This window comes from Diabrotica virgifera, chromosome 4 (assembly GCF_917563875.1).
Source record: "Diabrotica virgifera virgifera chromosome 4, PGI_DIABVI_V3a".
Taxonomy (NCBI): Eukaryota; Metazoa; Arthropoda; class Insecta; order Coleoptera; family Chrysomelidae; genus Diabrotica; species Diabrotica virgifera.
Genome location: NC_065446.1, coordinates 105745068 through 105764015, shown reverse-complemented (window position 1 = coordinate 105764015; position 18948 = coordinate 105745068). Strand labels below are relative to the sequence as shown.

At 31.8% G+C, this 18948-nt stretch overlaps 1 protein-coding gene across 1 annotated transcript in view; it reads left to right on the top strand.

Annotated features, from left to right (window-relative positions):
- Nucleotides 1-18948, top strand: part of LOC114328119 (transport and Golgi organization protein 1) — a 59128-nt gene that overhangs the window by 9006 nt on the left and 31174 nt on the right. The window contains exons 3-6 of the mRNA XM_028276893.2: nt 356-607; nt 1557-2693; nt 9647-10555; nt 15189-15499. Of these exons, the coding sequence (XP_028132694.2) occupies nt 356-607; nt 1557-2693; nt 9647-10555; nt 15189-15499 (2609 nt within the window). The remainder of the gene's footprint in view (nt 1-355; nt 608-1556; nt 2694-9646; nt 10556-15188; nt 15500-18948) is intronic.

Genomic DNA, 18948 nt, shown 5'->3' with positions numbered 1-18948 from the left:
ATGACTACGTAATTAAATATATAATTCTCCTCTACCTTTTCTTCTTCGTAATGATGTAATGGTGTTGTGCAATTCGCTTGACCATTTCTGCCCAATTATTTCTCTCCTGTGCATGTTGTTTTGTGTCAGAGAATAAGTAACCAGGGTCCTTTATTTGGTCTGTTCATAGTGCTGGATATCTTCCTCTGGATGTTTTGCCCACTACATTGCCTTCAATTATAATTTGTACCATGCTTTCTCTTCTTCTAATTATATGTGTTCAGGTTCTCCGGTAGTCACTGGTAGGTCAGTTTTTGCTAATGTATAATATCAAATATTAAAAATTGGAAATAATTTTTTTTTGTGTTTTTATTAGATGCTAAAGAAGATGGAAAGACAGAACAATTACCTCAGCCAATTGAAGAAACAGAAGTAAAAAATGAAGATTCAGTCGTAGGTGGAGTCTTCTCTTCAATTAAAAATTGGATAAATGATGATGAATCACCAGAAGATGATGAAGATGACGATGAGGATGATGAAGATAGTGATGATGAGGAGGATACAGATGAGGAGGATGACGAAGATGTATATGTAGAATCTAAAGAAAAGTTGGCTGGATCAGATTCTGGTAATATTCAATACATAAAAAACTTTTAAAAATTTATGATCAACTTGTCTTTTTTGACTCAATGATTGTCGCCATTAAGGTACTAGTACACTTTAGAAGACCAAAAATAAACATTTTTTCAAGATTTTTTTCTCAGAACCTATATTAAGAATGAACATAAAACTTTTTACATAATAATATCTAATTCTTAGAGAATACAAAAAAAAACATCTTTTTTCGTTTATGCACGTACACTAATATTGCAGAGGGCGCCAAAGTCGAGGCGTCGATAAAAAGTAGTTCCGATGGCGGACAGTTAATCTTAGGATTGGGATCTCTGAAACAAAAAAAAAATCGTACGGCATTTTAAAAAGGAATGTTTCTTAAACGTGACAATTTACCACCGTTAGTAAAAAATTCCGCAAAAAAAGATTTTACGGAAGATTGAAAAAATTTTGTGAAAAAATTGCCCGTTTTTCTTCAGTTTTTCATGGTTAAAAAATAGTTATTTTTTATTTTTTGGTCAAATTGTGGTAAATTGTCACGTAAGAAACCTTCCTTTTTCAAATGCAGTACGATTTAGTAGATTAACTCCATCATTTTTAGAGGCCTCGACTTTTGGGCCCTCTACAATATTAGTGTACGTGCATAACTGAAAAAGATGTATTTTTTTGTACTCTCTAAGAGTTAGATATTGATCTGTAAAAAGTTTTATGTTCATTTGTAATAAAGGTTCTGAGAAAAAAATTCTTGAAAAAAATATTATTTTTGGTCTTCTAAAGTGTACTAGTAACTTAATAATTATTCTTTGATGTTGATTAGCTACCTTTCCCAATTTTTTGAATAGTATTTTGTGATTTTCTTTTTTTATTCCTTTCTATTTTTCTGATTCTGCATTTTGTTCATCTTGTGTTACCTTGAATTGAATTTTTTAAGACTTTTTTACTATTCTGTTATTTGTATTTTGTAGAAAAAGACAGTGATGTTAAAGAAATCCCCAAAGAAAATGTTGTTGAAGCTAAAGAAAATTCTGCTGAAGCTACAAATAAGCCTGAAATAAAACCAAATGAAGTAAAAGAAAGTGAAGAAGAAAAACCTACAGAATTAAACAAAAACGAAATAAGTGAAAATGAATCTAGTAAAGAGCAAGTTACTCAAAGTGGATCAAAGGAAACCGAAATAACTGAAAATGAATCTAATGAGGATCAAGTTAATCAAAGTGAGGGAGATAATAAATTAAATGATCCGAAACAAAAAGAGGAGGATTCTGGAGAAAGTAAATCAGGAGTTGAACCATTGCAAACAGCAAATGATGTGAATAAACAAAAAGAAGAGGGAAGTTTTGAAGTAAATAAAAGTGACGAAGATGTTAAAAGCACTGGCTCTGAAGAAGTAGATGATGTTGGTAAAACAGAACACAGTGGTCCAACTGAGGCAGATGCTACTGAAACTAATAATAGAGTGAACACTGAAGATAGCATTAAACATAGGGAAGATACTGTTGATAAACAAGAATCAGGTTCAATAGAGAATATTAAATCGAAGGAAAATGTAATTGATGTTAAATATGTTCCTCAAGAAGTAAAAGTTGAGGAAAAATCCACCGAAACTGTAACTGATTTACCTATTGAAGCTACCACTCTGCCCAATGTGGACCAAATCGAACCTCTTCCTTTTGTGCCTACTGAAACAGTAACACCAGATCCCACTGAACAAATCCAGGAATTGAAACCTCAAGGGTCTCAAGGAATTTATTCTCCAATTGTAGCGTCTTTATATGATAAAAAACCTGATAATATAGTTGTTGAGAAGCCAGAAGTTGTGGAGACTGATTCCATGGATAATAATTCATCTGCTGAAATTAACGAAGTAAAACCAGAGGTTTCGGAAAATAATAATTTCACTATTGACCAATCATCTGCTGATGTTGATCAGTTGCCGTCGATTCCCGAGTCAAAGTATGGTGCATATAGTAATCTTGAGAAGTCGAAATCAGAGAACGTAGATCAGTCAGGAAGTAGTGCAGAACAACTTCTCGAGAAACCTGTTATTGGTTTTTGGCCTTCTGAAGCCAGCACACCGAAAATCGAAGTTCCTCCACCAGAAGGTAAGTTTTTTTCTGTTGTGCTCTATTTTTATTGTTATTCATTAGGCTATTGATATTTTAACTATTTAGAATGGGAAATAAGCCACAATATTATTAAAAAATGATTTTTATTAACGTTTCGAGTGCCGTTGTCAAAATACAAAATATTATTATTGTATAATATTTTTATTATTAATTATTTTATTAAACAATAATATTTTGTATTTTGACAACGGCACCCGATTTGGGCGTCGAAACGTTAATAAAAATCATTTTTTAATAATATTGTGGCTTATTTCCCATTCTAAATAGTTAAAATTGTAAAAATGCCACAAGAAAATAGCTTCAGAACAACGCTATTGATATTCTTTTCAATCAGTACTGCACTTTAAAAATTTTTCAAATTCCATGATTTTACAGCGTGTAATAAAGGCTATAGCGGGATAAGATGGTCAAAAATGCCCCCGCACTGATCAGCCCCGCTACTTATGTTTGCGATAAAGGAATAAAATTATGCCCTCATGCAAATTTTAGCTTCCCAGAGGTCCTAGGACCTCTTAAATCGAGAAAAGAAGAATTTTTAGGTTTGATTTCGGAAAATTTAGGAAAAAATTCAAGAGGATGTATATTTTGAATACAAAACAGCCTGATTTTTCAGATTTTTGTAATGAAAATTAAGCCCAGGAAAAATTTTTTAAAGTTTCAAAAATTTTTTAGGTTATAATATGATTTGGCCAACTTTTAAATAGTATTTTTTTGCGTATTTTTTGTCGTTCTTTTGAATGGCAGAAGCAGAATTTTTAATATCTGAGCGAAAAGAACGAAAACATTGAAAAAACCGTTTTTGGCTGTCGCGAGATGCATCTCGGGACAGCCAATTTTAGGGTTTAGGATCCTGACTACAACAACTGAAAAAAACACTAAAAGTGTGAATTTTGTCATAAAATTTGGTATGTGGTATTATAATATATGGAAAAGCTGTTCCAAATATTATTATACTCCCACATACCAAATTTTATGACAAAATTCACACTTTCAATTTTTTAGTTCTTTCCGCTCAGATATTAAAATTCTGCTTGTGCCATTCAAAAGAATGACAAAAAATACACAAAAAAATATTTTTTAAAAGTTGGCCAAATCATATTATCATAACCTAAAAATTTTTTGAAAATTTCAAAAATTTTTCCTGGGCTCATTTTTCATTACAAAAATCTGAAAAAAATCAGGCTGTTTTGTATTCAAAATATACATCCTTTTGAATTTTTTTCAGATTTTTTAAAGTAAAATTGCGTTCACAAAAAAATAAAACCTAAAAATTCTTCTTTTCTCGATTTACGAGGTTCTAGGACCTCTGGGAAGCTAAAATTTTGTATGAGGGCATAATTTTATATCCTTTATAGAAAACATAAGTAGCGGGGCTGATCGGTGCGGGGGCATTTTTGACCATCTTATCCCGCTATGGCCTTTAATACAAAAATCGCTTAAAAAAGTTCTGAAATGTAGCAAATTGTCCTAGCTGCTTAGTTTCTTGTAAGGCTAGGTATATTGAATTTGTATTTATTTACATTTGCAGCCAAGTGTTTTAGCTTTTATTCCTCAAACGACCCTCTGATATTCCACGTTCCTATATGAATATATTTTTCCTTTGCTAAACTGTTTTTATTTTTTGCTACACTGTGTTATTCTCATTTTTCTTTTCCATATATTGTCGTTGGCGTTTTTGCTACATTATGCTATTCTCGTTTTCCTTTTCCATACATTGTCGTTACCATTGCTTTGTCACATATTTTATTTGATAGTTTTTAAACTATCTTGGTTTATTTTTCGATTTATATATTATATGCTATTAAAATGATTTTCATGGCTCAAAAACACAAGTAAAAAGTATAATTTTTAAAATTACGCAGTATCTAAATTCAAGTTTAAACCTTCTATGAGTTCCACAAAATAATTTTTTGCATATTTTATTCTAAAACATTGTTTTTTATGAAGCATTTTGGCTCGCAATTTTTTCGTCCAGCATGAATTTACTTGAAATTTTCACAGAAGTTAGGGAATAGTTCAAGGATCATTTTCTATATCATGCCGCTGAAGACTAAAACCTTTGGGGTGGTTGCCAACCCATCTCGGGGGTGGGAATTTTTTATTACATTTTAACCATGTAAATCGATGTAAAAAGTAATTCTAAGAAAAAAACGTTTTTTACATTTTCTTCGTAAAACTAATATTTTTCGAGTTATTGGCGCTTGAAAGTGACAGTTTTTCGATGAAAAAATTGACTTTTTTAGAGGGTTTTTTGAGAATACATACCTCGAAAAATAGGCATTTAATCATAAAAACTGAAGATATCAAAATTGTATCTTTTAGTAACTCAAATAAAATTCGTTCTCTGTAATACTTTTAAGACCAATACAAACCGAGATACGGCATGTTAAAAGTTAGCTTTTTTCGTCAAATGCATAATTTGAAATATTCAAAGTAAAATAATGGAAAAACTTTGGATTTTTCGAGGAAAACTTAAATAATCTTTTTTCAAGTATACAGTTAGACCTTTTAAAAAATAATAAACAGTTTCTAGCCTGAAAATTAAGCGACTTATGATCAAAAAAAGGTCGGTACCTGCTTTTCTCTATAAAAAAATCAGTGAAAACGTCCCCCTAACTACCCTCCTAATTAAAAATTGGTCTTCGCCTTTATGTAATTCCTTTTACATTTGTATTATCAATACACTCAAGAAGTTTGACTTATTTAAAAAGCCTAATTTTAAAAAAATTGGAGTTTAAAAATTTTTTTTTTGGAATTTCCCATTTTTTACCTTTTACTTCAAAATATCTCCGAAAATACTAGAGATACGAAAAAAATGATAGACTACTAAATTGTAGCTATATTAATAAATAAAACTTTTTAGTACATACATTTTCATTACAGTGAACAGTTAGCGAGATATAGTTGTTTAAAACCTCTATTTACGAGCAAACACCCTTATTCGAGCTCTTTAAACCCACCCTAATTAAAAACTAAGGGATCTTACGGAATTTAGTTTACACAGTCTTATAACTCTTAAAAAATCCTACAAGTCATTTTTGAAAAAACTTTTTATCACCAAAAATGTAGGAGCTTTGTTTATAAAACGAATTTTTTATTTTTTTTTTTTCGAAAAATTCGGATAGTCCGCTTATGGATAATTTTCAATGTATGTATAATACCACAGAACCAGTTTGTATACTGGAAGATGACTAAAAAAATTATTTGTATTTGTACATATTTGTAAATTCGTATTTTTGTGTGAATAAATGTTTTTGTAATTCTTTAATTCTAATTTTTTTTGTATAGATCTATTAAAATATCCACTTATGAAAACTGTAATGTTATTAAGTGTGGTTTTTAAGGGTTGAAATATTATGATATTATATCCTAAAGTATAAAACAATCATTATTTAACCAAATTTTACCCATATTAAAGTTTACAATGTTTTTATATAGTTTTTGACAATAAGGGGTAGTTTACACCCCTAAAAATAATTAACGCCCGTAATCAGGATATAGAATATGAAGTATAGGGTGAGATGATCCTAATCCCAAATTTTTATGTAAATCGATGCAAGCCGAAATTATTCTTTTAGGATAAGTAAATTTTTTATATATAGATCCAACAAGGGTGGTTTTAAGGGTTGAAATATTATGATAGTATATGGGTCATTCCATTGTCACGGGTGGGACAGTCAGACAGAACATTTAGTTATTTTTCAGGTTGTATTACTGTTAAAAATAATACAATTTAGTTTAAAACTATAATAAGTGACATAAGAATACTTCCTTAATCGCTGTAAAAAGTTTTAGTTACCTGATGAAAAAAACATAGGATATATCTGATGTCAAACTCTTGTCACGGGTGGGACAAATTTTGGAAGTGCCTCTTAACAATATGTGTTACTTGTGGAAAATTCTGTGAAGTCTTTACAGTAACAGCACTAAAAGCAGTCCAGGTTGATGAAATATGAGCATCTGGGTAAAATGCTCTTGATAGGCAAATTTTAATTCATTTCAGTCATTTAAAATTAATTTTTATTTGCTGTCACGGGCGGGACATGGAAATGTCACGGGTGGGACACAATAAGAAAAATCAGTCAATAGCAGTACTTTTACACAGTATTTAATTACAAAGAAAATAGTTAACCAGTGGATCTGTTAAACTCTTTCAAAAACATCAATATTTACATCAAACTCATAAAAAACTGTGCTATTTCTCATACATTTCGGTTTTGGTTGTGGTAAGACGCTGATTATATTTTCAAACTGGATATTTTTACTGTTGGATTGTCTTCTTTGAAGAGCGCAAATGCTTCTTTCACAGTTATGTTCATATGCTGCAACTGTACTTTGCTTCTTTTACCACTTTCTGGGTCTTTTATTGATTTAAAATCTTTGATTCCAGGAGTCTGCCTACTAATACTGTCTGTGGCATAAAAGTCTTTGACTAACACAATAGTCTCTTCTGGTGTTGAACTTTTCGAGAGCACGCTCTTGTCATTAAACAGGTTTTTTGCCACTTTTGGGAAGGACTCGTTTATAAGTTTACATAAGACAGCAGATTTTTTACTAGGGCTAAAAGGAAGCACATTTTTGACTCTCTTTACCGCTTTTCCCAGTGATTGTGGCCTCTTAAAAGAACCCAATTCTGACACACAAGGGGATGTTTCAGCTAGTTTATTAGACATTTCAGTCATTCTCTTTTTTTTCCTGTATAGCCGTTTCCGGAGTCTTTCTTTTTCTTTGTAATCTTTACATACCTTGGTAGAGTGTAACATTCTTGTCTTTAAACTATCTCGCCTCTTTTTGTCCCTGGTCTTCTCTTTCTCCTTGTGGGCTTCATACTTTTCCTTATCTTCCTTTAATTTTTGCCTGTGCTTCTTCATGCGTTCTGCAGACGTGGTCTTCGCCATTATGGAAAAAAATAATAATTTTTAGTAAATTTATAAAGTTACACAATGAGTTTAACTGTTGTGTTATGGTCAAGTTAATGCCTATTCTGAACTAACCTTAAAATTTCATAAGAAAACATCTACTTCAAAAATTATGAGGTAAAACCATCAATACTCACAAACACTGTCACGGGTGGGACAAAACTTAAACTCGTAATATAAATTGTAGTTTTTGTTGTTTTTATGATAAATCAGTGGCAATAGGCTAATTTTAACCTAAAAGTAACTACTACAAATTTTCAACATAACTCTTCACTTATTAATGATGAAATTTGTACTTTTCCATCTTTTCCTGTCACGGGTGGGACATTGATGTATGATTTTCTTTAGAAGCTAATAAATAGTAAACAACTTACCTTGAAAATATGTATGAAATGTGAGTGTATGGTACAAGATCTCTTCATCAAACATACATCCAACAACAATCAACAATCAGCTGTGATTAGATGAAATAAAAATACCAACCCGAAAGAAAAAAATATCATAAAGTTACTATGGATGTATAAAGTAAACTTTATGGTCTGATTTCTCCTTAAAAAAATTTTTTTTTGAAAAAATAATTTCTGGACGAAGTTTTTTATACTTTTAAGATTACAAAAAAGTAAGAGTCCATTAATGAAAATGAATTTAATTTTTTCCACACAAGGCTCATTTTTCATGGAATGACCCATATCTTAAAGCATAAAACAATCATTATGTAACTAATAAGAACCAAATGTTGACAATATTGTTCTGAAGCTATTTTCTTGTGGCATTTTTACAATTTTAACTATTTATTATGGGAAATAAGCCACAATATTATTAAAAAAAAAAATGATTTTTATTAACGTTTCGACGCCCAAATCGGGTGCCGTTGTCAAAATACAAAATGTTTTTGTATTTTGACAACGGCACCCGATTTGGGCGTCGAAACGTTAATAAAAATCATTTTTTAATAATATTGTGGCTTATTTCCCATAATAAATAGTTAAAGTTGACAATATTAAAGTTTAAAATGTTATTTTATAATTTTTTAAAATTAGGGGTAGTTTTCACCCTTAAAAAACCCAAAGGGTACAACGGCTCAATATAGAAAATGAACTAGAGAGTGTAATGAGCCTAATCCCAAATTTTTGTACAAATCGATGCTGGACGAAAAAATTGCGAGGTTTTGCCATTTTTTCAGCTTCATTTCCTCGACTATTATCATTGTTAATGAATCGCTTATGAGAGAATGGGCGATCGGGCTACATTAACAACTAAAAAACAATATTTGCCCAAATTACTTATCGGGAACAGATAAAATAAGGTTTGAACTTAAATTTAGTTGAAAAATTAAAAAATTCAATAAAATACAGGGTGTTTCATAAGAAAAAATATAACTTTGATACGCCGCCATTTATTGGGACACCCTGTATATTTCAAAATAATTTTAAACTGTATATTTTATCAATTTACAAACCACTAATTAAATTTTTTTTCAAATCTTTTACCGTTTCGCTGTAATCTTCCGTCGCGTTAGTGGTGACTCACCCTGTATGAGATTTTGTTTAGGTACTTTGTTGGTACAGACGGTAAATATGATGTTACGACGCTTTTTGGACTAGCTGCTATAATTTTAATTTAGAATCGTCTTTAGGGGCCAAACGGAACACAAAAACAACTTTTTTACCTTGTGATACATGTTTTAAATTATGTTCTGTTGTGATTTATAACATTTTTTCGAATTTAAAATTTTTTGCAAGTTCCCTATTGGCGCATTCCATACATAAAACTCACTCTGTATAAACAGCACAAATAATACCAATGCAAAATTATAATGTCGCGTTTTCAACTTTTATCGTGTTAGTACTCCCACTATTTATGATTTTTTTAAATTAAATTAAAGATAATTTCAACCGTAGGTTTATAGAGCAAGCATTTTCTCCCTCTCTGTAGTAGGCAGATAAGTGTAAGCATTTGTATAAATTAATCGTTTTTTACCGTAAATTAACATTCTTTATTGATTTACAGATACACCACTGAACGGTATACCGCCACCTGAAACCCATTCCTCAAACCATTGGCATAGCAACGAGAATCCAAACAAAGACATTGCTGCAGACATAAACAATGTAGACACACATGTAATTCGCAATAATGAAGATAACCAAATTCCTGATGCCCCTTCAGATGCGGAAATAAATGCATTAAGAAATAACGATGGCGTAAGACCGAATAATCTACTAGGGGAAAACTTAGACGAGGGTGTTTTAATCGAAGAAACAATATTAGTGGAAAGTGGTGGATTTTTGTCAGGATTATTTTCCTTTTTTGGCGGTGATAAAGAAAAACACGAGACTGTAGAAACTCATTCAACCCCAGTGAGCAATGCAGATAGTTTAATACGTGAGAGCACTCATCATTCTTCTAATCTTAAGGAAAACAGTGGCTATTGCCTCAGTCGTGAAGAAAATTGTGATACTCTAGAAATTAACAGTATGTTAGAAAAATTGGTCTTCCTTATGAGCTCCGATATTCTTATCTACTTGGGAACAACTGCTATATCTTGTATAATATTTTTATTCGCTTATCTATTGATAGACAAAAGCAGTAGAGAGGCACCGCTAGTGCGAAAAATTAATAAATTAGAGAAAGAACTGCTGGTGATTATGAAAGAGAACGATATCTTACAAGAAAGTGCTCCAACAGGAACTCAGGTTCCTTCCGAGGAAGTTGATCTGTTGAAACAAAAGTTGGAAGAGCAAGAACTTTTAAGGCAAACTCTTGAGATGCAAGTGTTGAGTCTTCAGAAGGAAACTGAAAATAAACATGAGCTTGAAGACCAGATCGAGAGCTTGGAGAAGGAATTGGAATCATCTACGGAGGTGGGCATGGAATTGAACAGGATTATTTCGGAAATGTTGGATTCAAATAATGGAGGTGAGTGGAACTGTAACTTTTAAAATTAAATTTGACATTACTTCTTATAACTGTTATTTTCGATATTTATTTACTTACACACCTTTCATTAAGGCCAATCATAATACAATGATCAAGTGTTTCCGATGTTTCATGTTTACGATTCTATAAAAGACATACAGACTTTTTATATTGTGTCGTATACATAATAAAAACGTGGTATTATCAAAAAATAATTATTTTTCAAAATAAAATATCAATTTTAAAAACAAAAAAAAATTTCAACGCCAGGAATTGAACCCGGGTTGCCTGAGTGAAAGCTAGGAGCCAAGTATTCTAGGCCATTAATAGATGTAAGTCACGGAGATAAATATTTGACATAAAAGTTGTAGCGTTTTCCATCAAGTTTCATATTTTACCTTTTCTTGCCTAAAATCCCCGATTTTTGGACCAGCTGACACATCATTTGTTAATAAGCTTTGGAACACCTAACTTGCAAACACAAGGAGTACCATCACAATTAAATAATGTAATTTTAGAATTGGTTCTTAATATAATTAGTTCATTAAAACTCACTGAAAATTTAGACAAATCAAAAACGGAGATTATACAACAAATTAATAAATACTTAAGTACGGCAGCGATATCACAAGAAGACTTACTATTTCAAACATCATGTCAGACACAACTAACCCTATAAACTTTTTACAATGGAGCTGTCGCTCAGAAGTTTCTAATAAACCAAATTTAGAAGCCTTACTTATTCAAAAAAATGTATATGTGGCCATGTTATCAGAAACATGGTTTAAACCAGAAAAATTTTATAACTTCTCAGGATATAATTGTTTTAGATCTGATCGCCCTGATGGGTACGGAGACACAGCCATTTTAATTAAAAATAAAATAATTACAGAAGAGATAAATTTATTGGATAATTATAATTTTACTTATAATTGCATAGCTGTTAAACTTTCGTGTATCAAGAAACCTATACATATAATATCCGTATATAAAGAACCAGGTATTAGAGTAACGGTTGAAGAATGGGTCAATTTTTTTCAACACATTCCTTCTCCATTCATCATTGGTGGAGACTTCAACGCTCACAACATGGCATGGGGTTGCGAAAATAATTATACTCACGGTAAACTTTTATTAGAGGCGATAGAACAATGTAATCTATTATACTTAAATGATGGTTCTCCAACTCTTGCACTAACTTCCAGCCCATCAGCAATCGATATAACAATATGTACCCAGGACATTGTATCTAAATTAACTTGGTCTGTTATTCAAGATCCACATAGTTCTGATCATCTACCCTTGATCATCGCCTTGGAAAACTCGGAACAAGCAATACAACCTGGTAACAATACACACAAAAGATGGAATTTACATAAAGCAGATTGGAATTTCTATTCATCGAACTTTTATTCGGGAAAACAACCACAAACTTATGAAGAATTAGTTACCGAAATTAACCGATGCGCAACCATTTCAATTCCAAAATCATACAACAATAACAAATATCCTACAAACAAGCTACCAAAACCATGGTGGGATAATAACTGCGAATCAGCTGCAAATAACCGCAAAACAGCATATAGACGTTATAAAACAAATCTTAATCTTCACAATCTAATTGAATACAAAAAATTAGATGCCTTAGCAAAGAAAACTTTTAAAATTAGAAAAAAACAAACTTGGATAAATTACTGCGAAAGCTTAAACTCCAACACTCCAATCAGCGACGTCTGGAAGAAAGTAAATCGCTACAAAAACCGAAAGCAGTCCAATCAACTTCCGATAAACACCGAAGCTGCATGGATAGAATAGTTCCATTTCAAGATTTCACCTCCTTGGGTTCCAAGTCAAATAAATGAAGCTACAGTTACCGTACCCAGAGAAAACTTCAATCTAGAGAAACCATTTGAATTATGGGAATTAAATCATGGACTCAAGCAAAATAATAGTTCATCTCCAGGGATGGACTGTATATCATATTCTATGCTATATTTTCTACCTACAGAATACAAACTATTATTACTACAAATTTTTAACACTATATGGCAAAACAAAAATTTAATTCCCAAAGCATGGAAGGACTATATTGTATTACCTATAAAAAAACCAGGAAAGCCAGATAACAAAGTTGAATCTTACAGACCTATATCTTTAAGTTCCTGTATACTAAAAACTCTAGAGAGATTAATCAAAAATCGGCTTGAATACTGGCTTGAGTCCGAAGATATCCTTCCCAAATCTCAGTACGGCTTTCGAAAATCCAGGTCTACACAAGATGCTCTCACTTCCCTAGTCTCTTCTTTACAGGTCAATTTTACAAATCAGGCGTCGACAGCTGCAGCATTTATAGATGTAACTTCATCGTTTGATAACATCAATTTAGACATTCTTTATAAAAAATTAGTAGATCTTGGAATGCCAGTTAAAATTTCAAATTTCATTGTATCCTTGTACAAGAATAGATGGACTTACTTAAAAATAAACGAGAACCTTTTAACACCAAGGTTAACGAGTATAGGTATACCACAGGGTAGTATTTTAAGTCCACTTCTCTTTTCATTGTACAATATAGATTTAGAACACATAGTACCTCCACACTCTAATATTTTACAATTTGCAGATGATGTTGTGTTGTACACCTCCCATTTTTCTCTAGACATTTGTAGACGTCAACTTGAATTTACATTAGATTGTGTAAAAAGTGATTACCATTCTCTAGGTTTATCCATATCAACGACAAAGACTGAAATTTGTTTTTTCTCCAAAAAAACGCCAAATTCCTCAAGGCACCTTCAAATTAGGTAGAATAGAATTTCCGATAAAAAATTGTGTTAAATATCTTGGGACGTATTTGGATCGTAAATTGTTATGGAAAGATCAAATTCATTATATTATAAAGGAATCAGAAAATTCTATGAATATCCTTAGAGCTTTTTGTAGAACCGGTTGGGGAGCTGACCCGAATATTGCATTGCTATTCTATCGCTCAATGATTCGACCAATTTTCGACTATAGTTGTCATTTATATGGGTCTGCGTCAACAGGATATCTTAATAAAGTTGAAATCCAAAGGAATAAATGTTTGAGACTCTGTCTCGGTTACTTAAAATCTACTCCTATTACTATTATTGACATTGAAGCTAAGGAACCACCACTTACTCTACGTAGACAGTTTTGTACAGATAAGTTTGTAGCTAGAGCTATCTCAAAAAACGTCAGCTACTTAAGGACTATTCGTAACTTGAATATATTAGATTTAAGCCACAAATATTGGTGTACTAAAAAAAACCCATATACGTTGAAAGCTATAGGAAATTGACAATGTATGAACACCAAATGTACAAAAATAAAATACCTCCAATTTACACTAAACCTTCTGAAACTCTCTTTTCCAGGATAATACAAACAAATTACATGGATTCAAACCTTCCAGGCAGTATTATCAACAAAATAATTAAAGACAGGTGGCCTATGTTTCAATATATTTTTACTGACGGCTCCAAAATTCAAAATAAAACCGGAAGTGCAATATATCACTGGAATTCTGAATACAAAGAATCATGCCGATTGCCTAATGAAGCTTCAGTATATACTGCCGAATTATCAGCTTTATTACTTGCGTTAAAATATATAGCCTCTGTTGGTATGGACAATTATATCATTTTCACCGATTGTAGAAGTATTGTGGACAAACTCACTTCTATCCAATCGACAAAAAATCTAAACCACATTGAGATAGAAATTAAAAGTCTATATTATGATATTACTTCCTCGGGCAGTTCAATTATTATTTGTTGGGTTAGAGGACATTCTGGAATATTTGGAAATGAAGAAGTCGACAAATTAGCTAAATCTGCAGCTTTAACCAAATGAAACATAAACAACATACTTCTACCAGTAACCGATATAAATAATATCAGTAAAAACCATTGCAAACAAAATTGGCAACGTGTATATAACCAAAGTACAACGGGAATAAATTTTAGAAATTGCCAACCACTAATTCCCAATGAGAGATGGTTTAAACAAGAATCAAATATTTATAAAAACAATAAACAGAATAAGGTTAAATCACGCACTAACCCCAAAATACAAATACAGCATAGGTATCAGTGATAACCCATATTGCGCCTGTGGTGGAATGGGAGATCTACAGCACCTCATATTGGAGTGTGGACAGTACAGACAAAATATTAAAGTAATGTATGAAAAGTTAATTGATCTAAATTGTCCTTTACCTGTCAATTTAAACGAAATTATTTTTCCAAAAAATAAGCAGACGTTACAATGTCTTTACGAATATGTAACGTCCTGTAAATTTAAATTTTAAATAGGCTTAGATAATAAAATTAAAAATTGTAAAAACATCACACAAAATTGAAAAATGTATCCATTAATATATTATAACACCCTGTAAATTTAGATAATAAGTAGGCTTAGATATTAACTTAAAATTGTTATTGTAATACCATACAAAAAAAAAACAAATAATCTGGCTAATTGGCTATGTCAAAGCCATTAATAAAAAAAATAAAAAAAACACCTAACTAAATAAAAAGAAAACAGCCATGCTAAAATGCTCCGGCCAAATTTGACACTATCTCCCGGGCTATAACTTTTATTATTTTAGGTGAGAAGTTGAAAGAAAATGTCGAGCAGTTACATAGGCAACTATTAGAGCAGAAATCGATCATAAACGATATTTCCAAATCGCTGAACGACAAAGAAGAAGAAAGCGCTGGGTTGCAAGCGCAGTTGGACGAGAGCAAAAAACATTCTACTAACTTGCAACAGAAACTAGATGAAATCGTAGAACAGATTTTGAGGATCGAAAAAGAAAGAGGCCAGCAAGAAAAATCTCTTCAGGAAGAGATTTCGATTTATCGACAAAAATGTAGTGAAGAAATGATGAAGAAGGAGATGCTCAGTAACGAAATCAAGGTAAGTCGATCATTACATAATCTTTCATTATACCTCTATTATTTTTGTTTGTTTCATAAAGAATCTTAAGAGGGTAAGCGCAAAATTTCGAGCCAATGCTTTCATTTTTTTCCAATCTTGAGAAAACTAAAATGTAGAATGAAAGATTACGTTATTACCGAGGGCTGAAAGTTCCTGAAAACTTCTATGTTTATTTTAATAAGTTACATGGGTGAAAAAGAAAAGAAAATTTTTATGATTTTTAATTTCAAATATCTTATTCAAAAGAAATTTTTTGTTTATTCTAAGGGACTTTCGGCTCTCGGTAATAATGTAATATTTCATTCTGCGTTTAAATTTTTCAAAAATATGTATTAGTTCTTTCAGGATCGAAAAAAATGAACACCATGTCCGTGGTAATATTTTCCAAATCCAACATTTGCTATATTTGTCATACAATTTCCACACTCAGTTGAACAGAAATGTATTGACAAGGCTACTAAATATTTAGCAAGGCTTCAGGAATATTTTGAGTTGCTTATTAAATATTAAATTAAATATAGTGATTAACATTGACACTCTGACACTCACTCCATTCCATACTCATAATAAATCTCATATCTAAACTCGAAACACTCACGTTCTAGCTTTTTTGGCTGCAAAATCTTTAATCAAATCGGTAAACTCTAAGGATTAAAAAAGCTCGGTATTTGAAACAATACTAGCCAAACTAGACAATCTAGAATCTTCGTCAGAAGTCGAATTCCTCAAGTAGTTTTTTATTCTTTTCAACACGCTGAATGATCTTTCTCCAGATGCATTAGACGTCATCATGCATATGCCGTGTCCATATTCGTAAATAATGTTGTTAACTGTTTTTCACGAATAAGTTTCAGATACTCCAAAAATTGTATTCCTCGGAGGCTTGGTAATCTTGTTATTATGAGGTTCTCTTTCTTCATCAAATATACCTTCAACGGAGCCTTTGAACTGTACACCTCCTCCTCTATCTGTTCTCCTTCGTAAGGATGTAGTGGCGTCATGTTAGTCACTATTTCTATCCAATCCTCTCTCTCCTGTGCGTGTTGTTTTGCTTCGGAGAACGAGTAACCAGTCATGTCCCTTATTTGGTCCGACCATCGTCCAACTGTACACACTCCTCTCCAAAGTTACCATCTTAGTCGATTCGATACTTTTTAGCCAAAATAGAAGCTTTATCCTGATTTCTTCATTGGAAATTGACGATAAGTTGTTTAAAAATCCAAATTCTACATTAAGCCTGAAATAAATTTCGGGCCTTTCATTCTGAAAGTATAAATTACAATTACTGAATAAAGCCTGTCAATGACAACATTGAATGTATTATGATTTTTTTTTAAATTGTGAAAATTAATAAAATACCTTTAAAAAGTCATGCTAATTCTCATAGAAAACGAAATCCGCCTGAAGAATCCCATCGAAAATTTTTCACAATCCTTTCTTGAATTTTATGAGAGAATTTCGTAGGTCCGATAAACAAAATTTAACAGTAACTGAATTAGTGAGAAGAGGAGCCCAAATTTGAAGACAGATGAGCGTAAAAGACTATATTTGTCCTTCTATAAAAAGATTCCTTTTTGTCAACTTTAAGATAAATTAATGTTGTTTAATATAATCAAAATTTAACCCTCACGCACAAGTTGTAGTCCATGTGACAAACAACTTCAGTGAGAAACTGGTATTTATTATGTTATTAGTTACTGCAAATAAACTCTATACCTATTATTATTATTAATCTTTAAAACTTCTTTGCCATTAAAGTGGGGTTCATTGGTTGAATCTTCTTTGTCTTCGCCAGGGAGAGCTTTTCTTTTTGGGCGTCTTTTTATATAAAGAATATAGGTTTCATTTTTAGACAACTCTTTTCCTCTTTTTGCATAGAAATCAAAGCTGTCACTCAGACTCAATACGTACTCCTTTAGAGTCTGTCCAGAAGTGTAACCAGGATGATCCTAAGGGGGGGTTACATCTACTTGAAGGTCTCTGGGGGGTATGGAATAATAATGGTGTTAAGCGTATAGAGCTCAAAGTACATCCAAAAGGGCTGGTTATAATCCACAAAACCACCCCCTGGTTACGCCTATGAATCTGTCTACACTTTAGACTCCTTTAGTAGTATTTTGCAATGTTTTACTACTCTTAATCAAAACTCTTGTCAATGTTTTGCTACTTTTGACAAAACGCTGCGGCCTCCTTTTGCTTGCGGCCCTAGGCCGCGGCCTAGTGGTAAATCCGGCACTGGGCCTGGTTACTGGATAATTGTCAAGGCCATAGCCCAAAAAAAATCAAAAGAAGAAAAGTAAGACTGCGGTTATGTTATTAAAAGGTAAACAATTGTATGTAGCAAATAAAATTAATTATTAAAATGCAGTACTGCGTACTGCAAGCAAAATACAATTAATAAATTTACTTTTATATAATAATTACATATATCATATCAATATTGTGGAGTAACATATGATTTTTCTTCTTCAATGACAGTAGGTATGAAATATACGTCAATTTGACAATTTCAATTGACAAGATGAATTATTTAAGAAAGTTGCAACATTTTTACGCTATTCGCGCACGATCGTTTCTCGTATCCCCTAAAAGTACTTGCACACCGCCAGTACAACCTTGGATTGAGAGACGGCGCTTAAAGAAGAACTGGTTGTGGTACTGTAAAACTAGACTGTGGGTTAAACTAAAGAAATTGCGTATCATTTGTACCCTGTAATTAGAAATTCAATTTCGATATAAATTCCCAGAAGAACGTTACTTTTTTTTCGTGTGAAAAGATTTTTAAGACATGTTTATAAATGGATGAGCTATAAACTTTGAAAAGTTTGTCTCTATCTGTAAACATTTTTAAAATAAGATGAATAACTCAAAAAATGTGAAGGTTGGGACTATGTTACCTTATATAAATTTTATTTAGAATATTACATTGAATCTAAAAATGCAATCATATACAGAGTGTTCCGCTTAAAATAACAGTTGTTGTCCACTTCCTGTATAACCGGAAGTGACATGCCTATCAAAATATTTTATCTAAGTTCGTTATAACTTGTAATATCCATAAACAATTTTTTATAAATATATCGTGTAAGTAGTTTTTGATATACAGTGATGAGAGTGCTAGTATCCGGCAAAATAACGCAAAAGATAGAAAACATAATACATTGTGAAGTAAAAAGAGATGAAACTAGTAGAGGTGGAAATTATGGATATAAACGTATAAATTATCATTACAGTCGGAAAAATGAAAGAATACACATGCGTCATCGATGATATGCATACGAATCAAATCAAAAATTTCTAGTCAAAACAAAGTCTAAACTAAGTTAATACTGAAAATAAACGGATGTGACTACTACCCCACTGTACGATTTTTCGCTACGTAAGAATGTGTCCAAAAATTTTTGTGATGTTATTCTTTTTCTGATAAT